Raw genomic sequence first — 19288 nt, 5'->3', positions numbered from 1 at the left:
AACTCCTTAAAAATAACACTTGGAGCCCTCGAGATTCTTTTAGACTCTTCAAAAATAACACTTCGAGCCCCCGAGATTTTTAAAGCTCTTTAAAAAAAAATACTAGGTTCCCAGAGATTTTTTTAATCTCTTTAAAAAGTAACATTTAGAGCTCCCGAGATTCTTTACATTACTTCAAAAGTGAAGCATCAGGGAACCCTAGATTATTTTAAGATCATCAAAAAGCAGAATATTAGGAGCTCCCGAGATTTTTCTAATCTCCTTAAAAATAACATTTAGCCACCGAGATTCTTTTAAACTCTTTAAAAATAACACTTCGAGCCCCCGAGATTTTTTAAGCTCTTTAAAAAAATAACACTAGCGGCCCCGAGATTCTTTAAATTACTTCAAAAGTTAAGCACCAAGGGATCACGAGATTATTTTAGGCTCACTAAAAACAGAATATTAGGAACTTCCGAGATTCTTTTAACTCCTTAAAAATAACACTTGGAGCCCTCGAGATTCTTTTAAACTCTTCAAAAATAACACTTCGAGCACCCGAGATTTTTAAAGCTCTTTAAAAAAATAACACTAGGGCTCCAGAGATTTTTTAAATCTCTTTAAAAAGTAACACTTAGAGCTCCCGAGATTCTTTAAATTACTTCAAAAGTAAAGTATCAAGGGACCCTAGATTATTTTAAGATCATGAAAAAGCAGAATATTAGGACCTTCCGAGATTTATAATCTCCTTAAAAATAACATTTAGCCGCCGAGATTCTTTTAAACTCTTTAAAAATAACACTTCGAGCCCCCGAGATTTTTTAAGCTCTTTAAAAAAATAACACTAGCGGCCGCGAGATTCTTTAAATTACGTCAAAAGTTAAGCACCAAGGAATCACGAGATTATTTTAGGCTCACTAAAAGCAGAATATTAGGAACTCCCGAGATTCCTTTAACTCCTTAAAAATAACACTTGGAGCCCTCGAGATTCTTTTAAACTCTTTAAAAATAACACTTCGAGCCCCCGAGATTTTTAAAGCTCTTTAAAAAAATAACACTAGGGCCCCAGAGATTTTTTTAATCTCTTTAAAAAGTAACACTTAGAGCTCCCGAGATTCTTTAAATTACTTCAAAAGTAAAGCATCAGGGGATCCTAGATTATTTTAAGATCATTAAAAAGCAGAATATTAGGAGCTCCCGAGATTTTTCTAATCTCCTGAAAAGTAACATTTAGCCCCCGAGATTCTTTTAAACTCTTTAAAAATAACATTTCGAGACCCCGAGATTTTTTAAGCTCTTTAAAAAAATAACACTAGCGGCCCCGAGATTCTTTAAATTACTTCAAAAGTTAAGCACCAAGGAATTACGAGATTATTTTAGGCTCACTAAAAACAGAATATTAGGAACTCCCGAGATTCTTTTGAACTCCTTAAAAATAACACTTGGAGCCCTCGAGATTCTTTTAGACTCTTCAAAAATAACACTTCGAGCCCCCGAGATTTTTAAAGCTCTTTAAAAAAAATACTAGGTTCCCAGAGATTTTTTTAATCTCTTTAAAAAGTAACATTTAGAGCTCCCGAGATTCTTTACATTACTTCAAAAGTGAAGCATCAGGGAACCCTAGATTATTTTAAGATCATCAAAAAGCAGAATATTAGGAGCTCCCGAGATTTTTCTAATCTCCTTAAAAATAACATTTAGCCACCGAGATTCTTTTAAACTCTTTAAAAATAACACTTCGAGCCCCCGAGATTTTTTAAGCTCTTTAAAAAAATAACACTAGCGGCCCCGAGATTCTTTAAATTACTTCAAAAGTTAAGCACCAAGGGATCACGAGATTATTTTAGACTCACTAAAAACAGAATATTAGGAACTCCCGAGATTCTTTTGAAGTCTTTAAAAATAACACTTGGAGCCCTCGAGATTCTTTTAAACTCTTCAAAAATAACACTTCGAGCCCCCGAGATTTTTAAAGCTCTTTAAAAAAATAACACTATGGCCCCAGAGATTTTTCAATCTCTTTAAAAAGTAACACTTAGAGCTTCCGAGATTCTTTAAATTACTTCAAAAGTGAAGCATCAGGGGACCCTAGATTATTTTAAGATCATCAAAAAGCAGAATATTAGGACCTTCCGAGATTTTTCTAATCTCCTTAAAAATAACATTTAGCCACCGAGATTTTTTAAGCTCTTTAAAAAAATAACACTAGCGGCCCCGAAATTCTTTAAATTACTTCAAAAGTTAAGCACCAAGGGATCACAAGATTATTTTAGGCTCACTAAAAACAGAATATTAGGATCTCCCGGGATTCTTTTGAAATCCTTAAAAATAACACTTGGAGCCCTCGATATTCTTTTAAATTCTTCAAAAATAACACTTCGAGCCCCCGAGATTTTTAAAACTCTTTAAAAAAATAACACTTGGGCCCCAGGGATTTTTTTAATCTCTTTAAAAAGTAACACTTAGAGCTCCCGAGATTCTTTAAATTACTTCAAAAGTGAAGCATCAGGGGGCCCTAGATTATTTTAAGATCATCAAAAAGCAAAATATTAGGAGCTCCCGAGATTTTTCTAATCGCCTTAAAAATAACACTTAGCCACCGAGATTCTTTTAAACTCTTTAAAAATAACACTTAGAGCCCCCGAGATTCTTTAAATTACTTCAACAATGAAGCACTGCAGGACCACGTGATTATTCTAGGCTCATTAAACAATAAAATATTAGGAGCCTTCGAGATTCTTTTACACTCTTTAAAAATAACACTTGGAGCCCCAGACATTTTTTAAACTCTTCAAAAAATAACACCAGGAGTTCCTAAGGCACTTTTAAAGTATTTTAAAAATTAAACACAGTAGCCCCCAGATTTTTTCAAAAAAATTTCAAAGATAAGACGCCAGTGGCCCGCAAAATTCTTTCTAAATCCTTCAAAAATAAAACTCCAGGAGCCCTAAGATTCTTTTAAATTAAAATACAAATTGGTCCCAGGAGTGGACCCTGTCGAACTCCAATTGGAATAGTAACAATATTAAAATTGTTTTTAAAATAAAAAACATGACAATATTGATAGTACCGAGATCTCAGCTGGTCGAATAATTGAAATATTTTTATACCGTTGGTATTTCTGCATGTCATAGTTGATACATTTTTATGCGATTAGATGACGAAAACAGTGGAAAGTAAATGAAACGAACAGGAAGCCAGAATAACTAATACAAATACATACAACGAATAAATTTCCTTGATTACAAATAATTACGCGCTGATTAGCAATCGCAGGAAATTTGACTTTAAATTACCCCTTTTCGAATAGAAACCGCTTCGCAAACCCCGTGAAAGTGCAATTGCAACTGCATTTCATTATCTATTCAGTCCACAGCGCGGTATGCGCACTCTGATTGGCTCCCACTTTGTCGCTATCTTTTATGCTAATTAAGACATTGCTCTCCTTACACCTTCCATTTACCCCGAACCGAGCGGCCTTGTGCCAAATAGACCATACATAATTTACCGGCAGCCAATAATTTCAATTATTTTTCTACATACTGTACATAATACTTAAACCCTAACTAAGATACATGGCATCAATTTACCAATTGTCTTTGTCTATTACGCTGCCTGCACTCTTCACCATTTTCACAGCAAGAATTTTTCCCAACCACGCAAAAATCGTATTTTTAACTTAAGTCGGTTAATCTCGCCTTAACTAAATTTTGATTTGTCACTCGGGATAACGACTTTTTCCGCGTGGAAAGCCGCCTATATTTAAAGAGGTCTAATTTTAAAGTGGCGGGCTATATTTAGAACCGTGAGGATCATCCGCGGACATACACAATGGACGCGTATGACTTATCTGCACTTTTATTAAGTCTTGAACTTCCGTTTGTGTTTTATGTCTAAAAATAAGCGCGGCTTTGGAGATAAACATCTGTGATTGATTACCGGTTTTCGGCGACGTATCAATGAACGGCTAAAAATAGCGCTGGAAAGCCGCTAAGCTTGGTTTGATCGATCTGGAATTTTTCGCTCTTAAACGAAAAATTTATTACGCAATGACATAATCATCGACAGGTGGTCGTATCAACATAGTGACTCTGCGTGTTTTGAATATCCACACTTTGTTAAACGTGATTTACTATTGCAATAACTGTGTCGTAAAGCGAAATCTAGACCGTTAATTGGTAGTAATCACGGTCGTAAAAGGATCCGGATCTGGCTTGATTTTTATTAACTTTGAGGCTTCATTAATTTTTACAATTAGTCACGATTGGTGCTAATTGTTGTCGTTGGACTTGGAACAGATAACGGGAGAATTATGTAGCTGTAATTACAAAATGTACGAGTACCTGCTGGATCTGGCAGTAATCAAAAGATTAAAAGTTTTAACCTCCACGGTGCGTTCCAATGGATTAATTGACCTGTGAACTGTTGCTCATGGCTTAAGTATTTTACAAATAATTTAATTTTCAATGTGGTTTTAATTGGGTCTAATTTTAGGCCATGTGATGGTTATTGCGTTCGTCGTGGCTTTAATCAAACTATGTATTATAATTCATTCGGGCCAGGTTTGGTTAAAAGTTTTTTTACTTTTGTTATCAGTCGATTGTGTACTTAGAAATCCAGGAAGTTCGATAACGGAGTTAATATCGGAGATAAATTGTGGCGGTTTTGCCTATGGAAGCGAATTGCTGTTTTGGTTTATTTTTAGGTTGTTGATAATGTGAAAGAAAATTTTCCTTTACGGTTGGTTCTCTTTCCGGTGCTATCTTGAGAAGCTCGATAAGATTATTTTGAATTCTTAAAAAAAACATCAACCCCAAGATTTTTCCTATATTATTTGGAAACAAATCCCCAAATTCTTCTAAATTGTTAAAAATCACTAAATTTTTTTCAACACCAAAACTACCAGGGGCTTTCAAGATTTCTTTAAATTGTCAAAATAAAAAGTCAAAGTTAGGAACCTCAAGATTCTTTCAAATCTTTTCGACTCAAAATCCTATAGGCCCCCAGATTTTTTTAAATTCTTCAAGAAAAAAACTAGAGATTCTAAATTCTTAAAAAAAAAGATAAGGGAACCCGAGATTGTCCCGAGTTGTTTCAAAATTTCCCGAGATTGTTTCAAATTCCTTAAAAATAAAAAACCAAGATCCCAAGATTCTAGGATATCTAAAAACATTTAGAAGGATATATACGGATATATGTAGAGGGATATAAACAGATATTGAAAGATTTTTTTTAGGTGAATATAAAAGGATATAGAACAAGAGATGCAGACGCGAACTGTAAGATCTAGAAGAATATAAACGGAAATAGAAGAATATAGAAAATTATAGAAATATATAGATGGTAATAGAAAGATGTAGAGGATATAATTGGAAGATATAGATAGAAATAGACGGTTAAAGAATTATTTAGGCGGATATAGAAGGATACATTTGGAAATAGAAGGTTTTAGAACGATGTAGAAAGCTAGAGGAAGATATAGAAAGATATAAACGGGTATCGAAGGATGTAGAAAGAAATAGAGAAATATAGACGGAAATAGAAGGACTTCGAATGATACAATCGAAAATAAAAGGATATGGACCGATATAGAAAGTTATAGAAAGATATACACGGATACAGATGGTCATAGAAGGTTATAGAAGAGTATCGAATGAGTTATAGAAAAGTATCGATGAATATAGAAATATTTAAACGGATATAGGAGGCCGTAGTCGGAAATGGAGGGATTTAGAAGGATGTGGAAAGATGGAGGGAGATATAGAAGGATCTCTAAGCATATAGAATTATATAAACAAAAATAGAAGAATAGAGACGGATACAGAAAGATATAGTCAGACAAAGATGCTTATAGAATGTTATAGGGAGATATTGAAGAATATAGGTGGGTATAGATGGAAATAGAAGGATATAGAAAAATATCGACGGACATAGAAGGAGTTATAGAAAGATTTAGGCAGACATAGAAGGATATAGTCGGAAATAGAAAAATTAAGAAGGATCTAGAAGGATATAGAGAGAAATAAGAGGTTATAGAAGCGTATCGACGGATATAGAAGGAGTTACAGAAAGATATAGACGAATATAGAAAGATTTAAGCGGATATAGAAGAATATTAGTTGGAAATAGAAGGATATAGAAAGATGAAGAAAGATATAGAACGATATCGAAGGATATGGAATTATATAAACGAAAATAGAAGGATATAGACTAATATAGACGGACATAGATGGTTACAGAATGATATAGGCGGATATAGAAGGATATAGACGAAAATAGGGGGATTTAGAAATATGTATATAGAGGCGTATAGATGGAAATAGAACGTTATAAAAGAATATCGACGGATATAGAAAGAGTTATAGAAAGGTACAGATGAATATGTATAGAAAGATTTAGGCGTATATAGAAGGATATAATCGGAAATAGAAAAATTTAGGAGCATGTATAAAGCTAGAGGAAAATATAGTAAGATATAAACTGGTATAGAAGGATGTAGAAAGAAATAGAGAAGTATAGACGAAAATAGAAGGATATATATAGAAAGTTATAGAAAGATATAGGCGGATATCGAAGTATATAGAAGGTTTTAGAAGAGTATCGACGGATATAGAAGGATTTAAGCGAATATAGGAGAGTATAGTCGGAAATAGAAAGATGGAGGAAGATGTAAAAGGATCTCGAAGGATATAGAATTATACAAACGAAAATAGAAGGATACAGATGGATATAGACAGTTTTAGAAAGATATCGACTGACATAGATGGTTATAGAATGTTATAGGCGGATATAGATATAGATATATATATAGAATATGGGTGGGTATAGATGAAAATAGTAGCATATAGACGGAAATACGGGGGATTTAGAAGGATATAAAAAGATACAGAGGGATATAGCCGGAAATAGAAGGATATAGAAAAATATCGACGTACATAGAAGGAGTTATAGAAAGATGTAGACGAATATAGAAAGATTTAGGCAGATATAGAAGGATATAATCGGAAATAGACAAATTTAGGAGGAACTAGAAGGATATAGAGAGAAATATAAGGTTATAAAAGAGTATCGCCGGATATAGAAGGAGTTACAGAAAGATAGAGACGAATATAAAAAGATTTAAGCGGATATAGAAGAATATTAGTTGGAAATAGAAGGATGCAGAAAGATGGAGAAATATATAGAACGATATCGAAGGATATGAAATTATTTAAACGAAAATAGAAGGATATAGACGAATATAGACGGACATAGATGGTTACAGAATGATATAGGCAGATATAGAAGGATATAGACGGAAATATAGGGATTTAGAAGGATATACAAATACATAGAGGCGTATAGATGGAAATAGAACGTTATAAAAGAATATCGACGGATATAGAAAGAGTTAGGCGTATACAGAAGGATATAATCGGAAATAGAAGAATTTAGGAGGATGTATATATAAAGCTAGAGGAAAATATAGGATGTAGAAAGAAATAGAGAAGTATAGACGAAAATAGAAGGATAGATATAGAATGTTATAGAAAGATATAGGCGGAAATCGAAGTATATAGAAGGTTATAGAAGAGTATCGACGGATATAGAAGCATTTAAGCGAATATAGGAGGATATAGTCGATAATAGAAAGATGGAGGAAGATGTTAAAGGATCTCGAAGGAAATAGAATTATACAAACGAAAATAGAAGAATACAGATGGATATAGACAGTTCTAGAAAGATATCGACGGACATGGATGGTTATAGAATGTTATAGGCGGATATAGAAGAATATAGATGGGTATAGATGGAAATAGAAGGATATAGACGGAAATAGGGGGATCTAGAAGGATATAGAAAGATACGGAGGGATAGCCGGAAATAACGGGATTTAGAAAAATATCGACGTACATAGAAGGAGTTATAGAAAGATGTAGACGAATATAGAAAGATTTAGGCAGATATAGAAGGATATAATCGGAAATAGACAAATTTAGGAGGAACTAGAAGGATATAGAGAGATATAGTAGGTTATAAAAGAGTATCGCCGGATATAGAAGGAGTTACAGAAAGATATAGACGAATATAGAAAGATTTAAGCGGATATAGAAGAACATTAGTTGGAAATAGAAGGATACAGAAAGATGGAGAAAGATATAGAACGATATCGAAGGATATGGAATTATATAAACGAAAATAGAAGGATATAGACGAATATAGACGGACATAGATGGTTACAGAATGATATAGGCAGATATAGAAGGATATAGACGGAAATATAGGGATTTAGAAGGATATAGAAATATATAGAGGCGTATAGATGGAAATAGAACGTTATAAAAGAATATCGACCGATATAGAAAGAGTTATAGAAAGGTATAGATGAATATAGAAAGATTTAGGGGTATATAGAAGGATATAATCGGAAATAGAAGAATTTAGGAGGATGTATAAAGCTAGAGGAAAATATAATAAGATATAAACTGGTATAGAAGGATGTAGAAAGAAATAGAGAAGTATAGACGAAAATAGAAGGATAGATATAGAATGTTATAGAAAGATATAGGCGGATATCGAAGTATATAGAAGGTTATAGAAGAGTATCGACGGATATAGAAGGATTTAAGCGAATATAGGAGGATATAGTTGGAAATAGAAAGATGGAGGAAGATGTAAAAGGATCTCGAAGGATATAGAATTATACAAACGAAAATAGAAGGATACAGATGGATATAGACAGTTCTAGAAAGACATCGACGGACATAGATGATTATAGAATGTTATAGGCGGATATAGAAGAATATGGGTGGGTATAGATGAAAATAGAAGGATATAGACGGAAATACGGGGGATTTAGAAGGATATAGAAAGATACAGAGGGATATAGCCGGAAATAGGAGGAAATAGAAAAATATCGACGGACATAGAAGATGTAGACGAATATAGAAAGATTTAGGCAGATATAGAAGGATATAATCGGAAATAGACAAATTTAGGAGGAACTAGAAGGATATAGAGAGAAATAGAAGGTTATAAAAGAGTATCGCCGGATATAGAAGGAGTTACAGAAAGATAGAGACGAATATAGAAAGATTTAAGCGGATATAGAAGAATATTAGTTGGAAATAGAAGGATACAGAAAGATGGAGAAAGATATAGAACGATATCGAAGGATATGGCATTATATAAACGAAAATAGAAGGAAATAGACGAATATAGACGGACATAGATGATTACAGAATGATATAGGCGGATATGGAAGGATATAGATGAAAATAGAGGGATTTAGAAGGATATAGAAATATATAGAGGCGTATAGATGGAAATAGAACGTTATAAAAGAATATCGACGGATATAGAAAGAGTTATAGAAAGGTATAGATGAATATAGAAAGATTTAGGCGTATATAGAAGGATATTTTTATTTTATTTTTTTTATTATTTTTTTTTTTTTATTCTATTACGTCCCCCAACAGGCACCGAGGCCCAATTACAGGGGAACGGGACATACACGTTACACCCAGAGCCATGGCGGGAATCGAACCCACGACCCAAGGTGTAGCGGGCAAGCATGATGCTAACTAGCCCACCCCGGGTCCTCCTCCGATATAATCGGAAACAGAAGAATTTAGGAGGATGTATAAAGCGAGAGGAAAATATAGTAAGATATAAACTGGTATAGAAGGATGTAGAAAGAAATAGAAAAGTATAGACGAAAATATAAGGATAGATATAGAATGTTATAGAAAGATATAGGCGGATATCGAAGTATATGGAAGGTTATAGAAGAGTATCGACGGATATAGAAGCATTTAAGCGAATATAGGAGGATATAGTCGGAAATAGAAAGATGGAGGAAGATGTAAAAGGATCTCGAAGGATATAGAATTATACAAACGAAAATAGAAGGATACAGATGGATATAGACAGTTCTAGAAAGATATCGACGGACATAAATGGGTATAAAATGTTATAGACGGATATAGAAGAATATAGATGGAAATAGAAGGATATAGATGGAAATAGGGGATCTAGAAGGGATAGCCGGAAATAGCGGGATTTAGAAAAACATCGACAGACATAGAAGGAATCATCGAAAGATATAGACGAATATAGAAAGATTTAGGCGGATATAGAAGGATATAGTCGGAAATAGAAGGATATAGAAAAATATAGGAAGATGTAGATGGACATAAATGGTTATAGAATGATGTAGGCGTATGTAGAATGATATAGACGGGTATAGATGGAAATAAAAGGGTGCAAAAGGATATAGACGGAAACAAAAGGTTTTAGAAGAGTATCGACGGATATAGAAGGAGTTATAGAAAAATTTAAGCGAATATGGGAGGATATAGTCGGAAATAGAAGATGTAAAAGGATCTCGAAGGATATCGAATTATATAAACGAAAATAGAAGGATACAGATGGATATAGAATGTTATAGAAAGATATCGATAGACATTGATGATATAGAAGAATATAGATGGGTAGAGATGGAAATAGGGGGATCTAAAAGGATATAGAAAGATACGGAGGGATAGCCGGAAATAGCAGGATTTAGAAAAACATCGACAGACATAGAAGGAATTATCGAAAGATGTAGACGAATATAGAAAGATTTAGGTGGATATAGAAGGATATAGTCGGAAATAGAAGAATATAGAAAAATATAGGAAGATGTAGATGGACATAAATGGTTGTAGAATGATGTAGGCGTATGTAGAATGATATAAACGGGTATAGACGGAAATAGAAGGGTGCAAAAGGATATAGACGGAAATAAAAGATTATAGAAGAGTATCGACGGATATAGAAGGAGTTATAGAAAGGTATAGAGGAATATAGAAAGATAGAGTCGGAAATAGAAGGATTTAGGAGGATATAGAAAGATGGAGGAAGATATAAAAGGATCTCAAAGGATACAGATGGATATAGAAAGTTATAGAAAGATATCGATAGACATAGATGGTTATTTATAGGCGGATATAGAAGAAAATAGATGGGTATAGATGGAGATAGATGGGTATAGATGGAGATAGAAGGATATATATGGAGATAGAAGGATATAGACGGAAATAAGTGAATCTAGAAGGGTATAGAGAGATACGAAGAGATAGTCGGAAGTAGAAGGGTTTAGAAAAATATCGACATACATAGAAGGTGTTATCGAAAGATGTACATGGACATAGTCGGTTATAGAATGAAATAGACGGAAATAGAAGGGTACAGAAGGATATAGACGGAAATAGAAGGTTATAGAAAGATATAAACGAAGGAGGATATAGTTGGAAATATAAGGATTTAAAAGGTTGTAGAAATATGGAGGAAGATATAGAAGGATATCGAAGAATATGGAATTACATATATAAAGAAAAATAGAAGAATACAGACGAATATACACGGACATAGATGGTTACAGAATGATATAGGCGGAAATAGAGGGATTTAGAAGGATATTAAGCCCAATTCTGAATCAAACATGTTAAAATTTAAAGGTTGTTAAAAAATAAACAGCCAATCAGATTTACGAATTTAACTGTCTTAAAAAAGACACTAGGAATCCAGAGATTTTATTTATTTTATTTTTCTTCAAAAACAACGTTGTGGAACCAAACAAATTTTCCATGAAACCAACAGGGGCCCCTTATAAATTGGTACAAAATAAAATTGACTCAATTGTATTTTTTTTTTTTTGATAATTTTGTCGATTATACATTAAGATACATTTTTATATTTTCTAAACATTGGAAGTTTTTTCCAAAAATCTAATTTCTATATACAAAATTACCCCAAAATTTTCAAAATATGTCCGTGTAATACTGATAATGATGACTTGGTAATCAATAATTTGTTACATTTTTATTCTTGTTATTAAAACAACCGGTAAAGAACGAAGATTTTTTTAGCCACCTCGGGACAAAATCCGCTAGTTATTTTCCATTCGTGGAAATCAGAAACCCAACATCGGTCAAATCACGTTTCGCCTAGAGCGAAACACCGAAAAAAAATCCCATACAAATAACGTGCCAAAGCAAAAAACATTTTTTGCCGCAATTCAAGCTCTCGATAGTGTTATTAGCTTAATAAGGTGACATTTCCGCTCCACAATCACCTCGCACGCGATGCTGGTACACACCGTGATTTTACCAATTACTCTTAATGTCTGAAAAAACCTAGTCAAAACCTAATCACTTGTTTCTCTAGGCAGGCGCCTCCCTCACCAACCTCAACGGCAAAGCCGACGCCCCCGAGGGCCAGATCAAGTTCGGCTGGATCCAGGGCGTCCTCATGCGGTGCCTCCTCAACATCTGGGGCGTGATGCTCTTCCTGCGCCTGTCCTGGGTGGTGGCCCAGGCCGGCGTCGGCGAGGCCGTCCTCCTCATCCTCACCACCACCGTCGTCACCTCCATCACCGCCCTGTCCATGTCGGCCATCAGCACCAACGGCGTGATCAAGGGCGGCGGCACCTACTACATGATCTCGCGCAGCCTGGGCCCCGAGTTCGGCGGCTCCATCGGGCTCATCTTCGCCCTCGCCAACGCCGTGGCCTGCGCCATGTACGTGGTGGGCTTCTGCGAGAGCTTGGGCTCGCTTTTGGGCACCCACGGGCTGTCCATCATCGACGGCGGCGTCCAGGACGTGCGCATCGTGGGCGCTATCACCATCGTGGTGCTCACGATCATCGTGGTGGTCGGAATGGAGTGGGAGGCGAAGGTGAGTAACTAATAACAGTTGGACCGTACTGAGTATGATTGTGATTCCAGGCTCAAGTCGGTCTTCTGGTGATCCTCCTAATAGCGATCGTGGACTTCTTCATCGGAAGCCTCATCGGCCCGGACGAAGACGCCAAGTCTAAGGGCTTTGTCGGCTACAACTGTAACCACGGTAACAACGAAGACAAGCCAAAATCAAACTTGCTTTCTTTTAGTAACGATTTTTCGAGAGAATTTTTACTCGGACTATAGGAAGTCGCAGGGGGTTGAGCACAACTTCTTCACAGTGTTTGCGGTGTTCTTCCCGGCGGCGACGGGAATTCTAGCTGGGGCTAATATTTCCGGGGACCTGAAGGACCCGCAGAAGAGCATCCCCAAAGGGACTCTGCTTGCCATCGCCGTCACCACGTTGTCGTACATCCTGATGGCCTTCGTGTGCGGTTTCACGGTCTTGAGGGACGCCGCAGGCCCTTTGAATTACACGATCACCAACCTAACAGATCTCACCAATTTGACAGTTCCGGAAGTGGCTAACGTCACTGAAAATGTTACGAGTTTTGTCAATAGGACCGAGGTTGTGGAGGCTCTGGAGCCCTTGGTGTACCGATATGGGTTACATAACGACTTTCAAGTGGTTGAGTTGGTGTCATGGGTCGGACCCATCATCTACGCTGGGTGCTTCGCGGCCACCTTATCCTCAGCACTAGCGTCTCTGGTGTCCGCCCCCAAAGTCTTCCAAGCGCTATGCAAAGACAAATTGTACCCAGGAATCGAGTGGTTCGCCAAAGGGTATGGAAAAAACAACGAACCCATCCGTGGGTACATTCTCACTTTCGTGATCGCAGTGGCTTTTATCCTAATCGGTACTACCACGCAAGCACCATATCGTACTACCCTAATCACTGTTAATTGTAGGCCAGCTCAACATAATTGCCCCTTTGATATCTAACTTCTTCCTCGCCGCTTACACCCTGATCAACTTCTCTACGTTCCACGCTTCTTTAGCCAAACCAGTGGGCTGGAGACCCACCTTCAAGGTACCACCTCCCATAGTTTGTCAATCTTAAAACTGGCCAAATTTTTGTTACTAGTACTACAACATGTGGTTGAGCCTCGCCGGCGCCGTCCTCTGCGTCCTCGTCATGTTCTTGATCTCCTGGTGGACCGCCCTCATCACCTTCGCCGCCGTCCTCGCCCTCTACTTAATCGTGTCGGTGCGCAAGCCCGACGTCAACTGGGGTTCCACCACGCAGGCCCAGATCTACAAGAACGCCCTCCAAGCCGCCCACCAGCTCAACAACGTGGAAGAGCACGTGAAGAACTACAGGCCCCAGATCTTGGTACTATCGGGCATGCCGAGCGCGCGCCCGGCCCTGGTGGACTTCGCCCACTTGATCACCAAGAACCAGTCGATGCTGGTGTGCGGGCACATCAACACGGTACTACCTCATACTCCACCCCCCACCACCAACCAACTCGATTGTTTGTTCCAGAGCCGGCTCCACCAGCGCGTGCGCAACGTCCTGAACTACAAAGCCAACAACTGGTTGAGGGCGCACAAACTCCGGGCGTTCTACATGCAGGTGGACGGGCAAAACTTCGAAGAGGGGTGTACGTCGTTGTTGAAGGCGTGCGGGATCGGGAAGTTGCGGCCGAATATTCTGCTCATGGGGCACAAGTCGGATTGGCAGAAGTGCTCGAAGGACGACTTGGACGAGTACTTTGGAGTGCTACAGTAGGGTTGTCGGATTTTGAGAGAGGGGTTTTCATGGTGTGTTTGCAGCAAGGCGTTCGACCTGCATCTGAGTGTTGGGATTCTGAGGCTGCAGGAGGGGCTGGATTTGAGTCAGCACGAAACCGCCTCCAAGACTAAGAATAGTACGGAGTCGCTGCCCCGGAACCAGTCGTACAGCCAAATGTCGCAAGGTAGGGACCGTGACGTCGTGTGAATGCATCTCTTGTCTTTGAGATTTCGTTTTTGAAAAAATCGCGGCGGCTTTTTGTGTCTGAGTTATTTAAGTAGTTTGATAGAACGTCTGGTTTTTGAAGTAATTTGAAAGAATCTCGGAGATCATGTTTGATTTTTGAAGTAGTTTGAAAGAATCTCGGGATGCCTTGGTGTCTTGCTTTTGATGTAGAATCAAACACGTATAGACGGAAATAGTAGGATATAGAAGGATATAAACGGAAATAAAAAGTTATAGACGGAAGTAGTATATAGAAGGTAAAGGAAGATACAGAAGCGTATTAACGCATATAGACGAATGTAAAATTATATAGATAGATATAGACGGATATAGAAGGTTATGGGCGGATATAGAAGGATGTATACAGATATAGACGGTCGATAGAGAAAGATTTAGGCGGGTATAGAAGGGGATATAGACGGATGTGGACGGAAAATATGTGCTTTTCATATTTCGAGTTTTCAAGGTTTGAATTTTTCAATTTTCGTTTGGTCAATTTTACAATTTTTAGATTTTTCAAAAATAGCCATTTTCAATGTTTCAAATTTTTGTTTTTCAGTTGATCGATTTGCAAATTTTAATTAAATGTTTCCCAATTTTTCTCCTTGGGTCTTACTTTTAAAGTAGTTTGAAAGCATCTCTGGAACCCCCCATGTCGGGTTTTTGAAGTACTTTGAAAGAATCTCGGGGATCACTTGTGTCTGCTTTTGAAGTATATAATTTGAAAGAATCGCAGTCACCATTTTTGAAGCAGTTTGAAAAAAATTCAGCGGCTATTTGTGTCTGCTCTTTGACGTAGTTTGAAAGAATCCCGGGGACCTCTTGTGTTTTGTTTCTGAAGTAGTTTGAAAGAATCTCGGAGACCACTTGTGTCTGGTTTTTGAAGTAGTTTGAAAGAATCTCAGTCAGCATTTTTTGTCTCTTGTTTTTGAAGCAGTTTGAAAAAATTTCAGTGGCTATTTGTGTCTGGTTATTGAAGTAGTTTTAAAGAATGTCGGGGACCATTTCTGTCTTGATTTTTGAAGTAATTTGAAAGAATCTCGGAGATCATTATGTCTGGTTTTTGAAGTAGTTTGAAAGAATCTGCGGAATACCGTGTGTCTGGTTTTTGAAGTAGTTTGAAAAAATCTCGGAGGCTATTTGTGTCCGGTTTTTGAAATAGTTTGATCGAATCTCGAGCACCTTTTATCTGGTTTTTGAAATAGTTTTGAAAGAATCTCGGGGACCACCTTTGTGTGGTTTTGAAGTAGTTTAAAAGAATCTTGGAGGCTCTTTGTGTCTGGTTATAGAAGTAGTTTGATCGAAACTCGAGCACCTTTTAGCTGGTTTTTGAAGTAGTTTTGAAAAAATCTCGGGGATCACTTTTGTGTGGTTTTTGAAGTAGTTTGAAAGAATGTCGAAATCTATTTGTGTCTGGTTATTGAAGTAGTTTTAAAGAATGTCTGGGACCATGTGTGTCTTGATTTTTGGAGTAATTTGAAAGAATCTCTGTCACCATTTTTTGTCTCTTGTTTTTGAAGTAGTTTGAAAGAATCTCGGAGGCTATTTGTGTATGGTTATTGAAGTAGTTTGATCGAATCTCGAGCACCTTTTATCTGGTTTTTGAAGTAGTTTTGAAAGAATCTCGGGGAATACCTTGTGTCTGGTTTCTGAAGTAGTTTGAAAAAATCTCGGAGGCTATTTGTGTCTGGTTATTGAAGTAGTTTTAAAGAATGTCTGGGACCATGTGTGTCTTGATTTTTGGAGTAATTTGAAAGAATCTCTGTCACCATTTTTTGTCTCTTATTTTCGAAGTAGTTTGAAAGAATCTCGGAGGCTATTTGTGTATGGTTATTGAAGTAGTTTGATCGAATCTCGAGCACCTTTTATCTGGTTTTTGAAGTAGTTTTGAAAGAATCTCGGGGAATACCTTGTGTCTGGTTTCTGAAGTGGTTTGAAAAAATCTCGGAGGCTATTTGTGTCTGGTTATTGAAGTAGTTTGAAAGAATCTCGAGCACCTTTTATCTGGTTTTTGAAGTAGTTTTGAAAGAATCTCGGGGAATACCTTGTGTCTGGTTTTTGAAGTAGTGTGAAAAAATCTCGGGGGCTATTTGTGTCTGGTTATTGAAGTAGTTTGATCGAATCTCGAGCACCTTTTATCTGGTTTTGAAGTAGTTTTGAAAGAATTTCGGGGAATACCTTGTGTCTGGTTTTTGAAGTAGTTTGACAGAATCCCGGAGGCTATTTGTGTCTAGTTTTTGAACTAATTTGATCGAATGTCGAGCACCTTTTAGGTGGTTTTTGAAGTAGTTTTGAAAGAATCTCGGGGACCACTTTTATGTGGTTTTTGAAGTAGTTTGAAATAATCTCGGAGGCTATTTGTGTCTGGTTATTGAAGTAGTTTTAAAGAATGTCTGGGACCATGTGTGTCTTGATTTTTGGAGTAATTTGAAAGAATCTCTGTCACCATTTTTGTCTCTTGTTTTTGAAGTAGTTTGAAACAATCTCGGAGGCTATTTGTGTATGGTTATTGAAGTAGTTTTAAAGAATGTCTGGGACCATGTGTGTCTTGATTTTTGGAGTAATTTGAAAAAATCTCTGTCACCATTTTTGTCTCTTGTTTTTGAAGTAGTTTGAAAGAATCTCGGAGGCTATTTGTGTATGGTTATTGAAGTAGTTTGATCGAATCTCGAGCACCTTTTATCTGGTTTTTGAAGTAGTTTTGAAAGAATCTCGGGGAATACCTTGTGTCTGGTTTTTGAAGTAGTTTGAAAGAATCCCGGAGGCTATTTGCGTCTAGTTATTGAAGTAATTGATCGAATCTCGAGCACCTTTTAGGTGGTTTTTGAAGTAGTTTTGAAAGAATCTCGGGGACCACTTTAGTGTGGTTTTTGAAGTAGTTTGAAACAATCTCGAAGGCTATTTGTGTCTGGTTATTGAAGTAGTTTTAAAGAATGTCTGGGACCATTTGTGTCTTGATTTTTGGGGTAGTTTGAAAGAAGCTCTGTCACCATTTTTTGTCTCTTGTTTTTGAAGCAGTTTGAAAGAATCTGGAGAATACCTTGTGTCTGGTTTTTGAAGTAGTTTGAAAGAATCTGGGGAATACCGTGTGTCTGGTTTTTGAAGTAGTTTGAAAGAATCTCGGAGGCTATTTGTGTCTGGTTATTGAAGTAGTTTGATCGATTCTGGAGCACCTTTTATCTGGTTTTTGAAGTAGTTTTGAAAGAATCTCGGGGACCACTTTTGTGTGGTTTTTGAAGTAGTTTGAAAGAATCTCGAAGGCTATTTGTGTCTGGTTATTGAAGTAGTTTTAAAGAATGTCGGGGACCATTTGTGTCTTGATTTTTGGAGTAATTTGAAACAATCTCTGTCACCATTTTTTGTCTCTTGTTTTTGAAGCAGTTTGAAAGAATCTCGGAGGCCATTTGTGTCTGGTTTAATAAAGTAGTTTGATCGAATCTCGAGCACCTTTTATCTGGTTTTTGAAGTAGTTTTGAAAGAATCTCGGGGAATACCTTGTGTCTGGTTTTTGAAGTAGTTTGAAAGAATCTCGGAGGCTATTAGTGTCTGGTTATTGAAGTAGTTTGATCGAATCTCGAGCACATTTTTATCTGGTTTTTGAAGTAGTTTTGAAAGAATCTCGGAGAATACCTTGTGTCTGGTTTTTGAAGTAGTTTGAAAGAATCTCGGAGGCTATTTGTGTCTGGTTATTGAAGTAGTTTGATCGAATCACGAGCACCTTTTATCTGGGTTTGAAGTAGTTTTGAAAGAATCTCGGGGAATACCTTGTGTCTGGTTATTGAAGTAGTTTGAAAGAATCCCGGAGGCTATTTGTGTCTAGTTATTGAAGTAATTTGATCGAATCTCGAGCACCTTTTAGGTGGTTTTTGAAGTAGTTGTGAAAGAATCTCGGGGACCACTTTTGTGTGGTTTTTGAAGTAGTTTGAAAGAATCTCGAAGGCTATTTTTGTCTGGTTATCGAAGTAGTTTTAAAGAATGTCTGGGACCATTTGTGTCTTGATTTTTGGAGTAGTTTGAAAGAATCTCTGTCACCATTTTTTGTCTTTTGTTTTTGAAGCAGTTTGAAAGAATCTGGAGAATACCTTGTGTCTGGTTTTTGAAGTAGTTTGAAAGAATCTGGGGAATACCTTGTGTCTGGTTTTTGAAGTAGTTTGAAAGAATCTCGGAGGCTATTTGTGTCTGGTTATTGAAGTAGTTTGATCGAATCTCGAGCACCTTTTATCTGGTTTTTGAAGTAGTTTTGAAAGAATCTTGGGAACCACTTTTGTGTGGTTTTTGAAGTAGTTTGAAAGAATCCCGGAGGCTATTTGTGTCTAGTTATTGAAGTAGTTTGATCGAATCTCGAGCACCTTTTAGCTGGTTTTTGAAGTAGTTTTGAAAGAATCTCAGTGACCACTTTTGTGTGGTTTTTGAAGTAGTTTGAAAGAATCTCGAAAGCTATTTGTGTCTGGTTATTGAAGTAGTTTTAAAGAATGTCTGGGACCATTTGTGTCTTGATTTTTGGAGTAGTTTGAAAGAATCTCTGTCACCATTTTTGTCTCTTGTTTTTGAAGCAGTTTGAAAGAGTCTGGAGAATACCTTGTGTCTGGTTTTTGAAGTAGTTTGAAAAAATCTGGGGAATACCTTCTGTCTGGTTTTTGAAGT

At 36.9% G+C, this 19288-nt stretch overlaps 1 protein-coding gene across 3 annotated transcripts in view; it reads left to right on the top strand.

The window, feature by feature from the left end:
- LOC135125276 (bumetanide-sensitive sodium-(potassium)-chloride cotransporter) overlaps positions 1 to 19288 on the top strand; it is a 51140-nt gene that overhangs the window by 30024 nt on the left and 1828 nt on the right. For all 3 annotated transcript variants that reach the window (XM_064050720.1, XM_064050719.1, XM_064050721.1), the window contains exons 4-10: positions 12169 to 12678; positions 12729 to 12840; positions 12893 to 13540; positions 13593 to 13714; positions 13769 to 14116; positions 14171 to 14412; positions 14461 to 14603. In XM_064050720.1, the coding sequence (XP_063906790.1) occupies positions 12169 to 12678; positions 12729 to 12840; positions 12893 to 13540; positions 13593 to 13714; positions 13769 to 14116; positions 14171 to 14412; positions 14461 to 14603 (2125 nt within the window). The remainder of the gene's footprint in view (positions 1 to 12168; positions 12679 to 12728; positions 12841 to 12892; positions 13541 to 13592; positions 13715 to 13768; positions 14117 to 14170; positions 14413 to 14460; positions 14604 to 19288) is intronic.

Source organism: Zophobas morio, unplaced genomic scaffold (assembly GCF_036711695.1).
Source record: "Zophobas morio isolate AGI-343-1 ecotype UQ-CSIRO unplaced genomic scaffold, CSIRO_AGI_Zmor_V1 ptg000008l, whole genome shotgun sequence".
In the NCBI taxonomy this organism is placed as follows: Eukaryota; Metazoa; Arthropoda; class Insecta; order Coleoptera; family Tenebrionidae; genus Zophobas; species Zophobas morio.
Note: the sequence above shows the minus strand (reverse complement) of the source record. Positions and strands in the feature narration are given on the sequence as shown.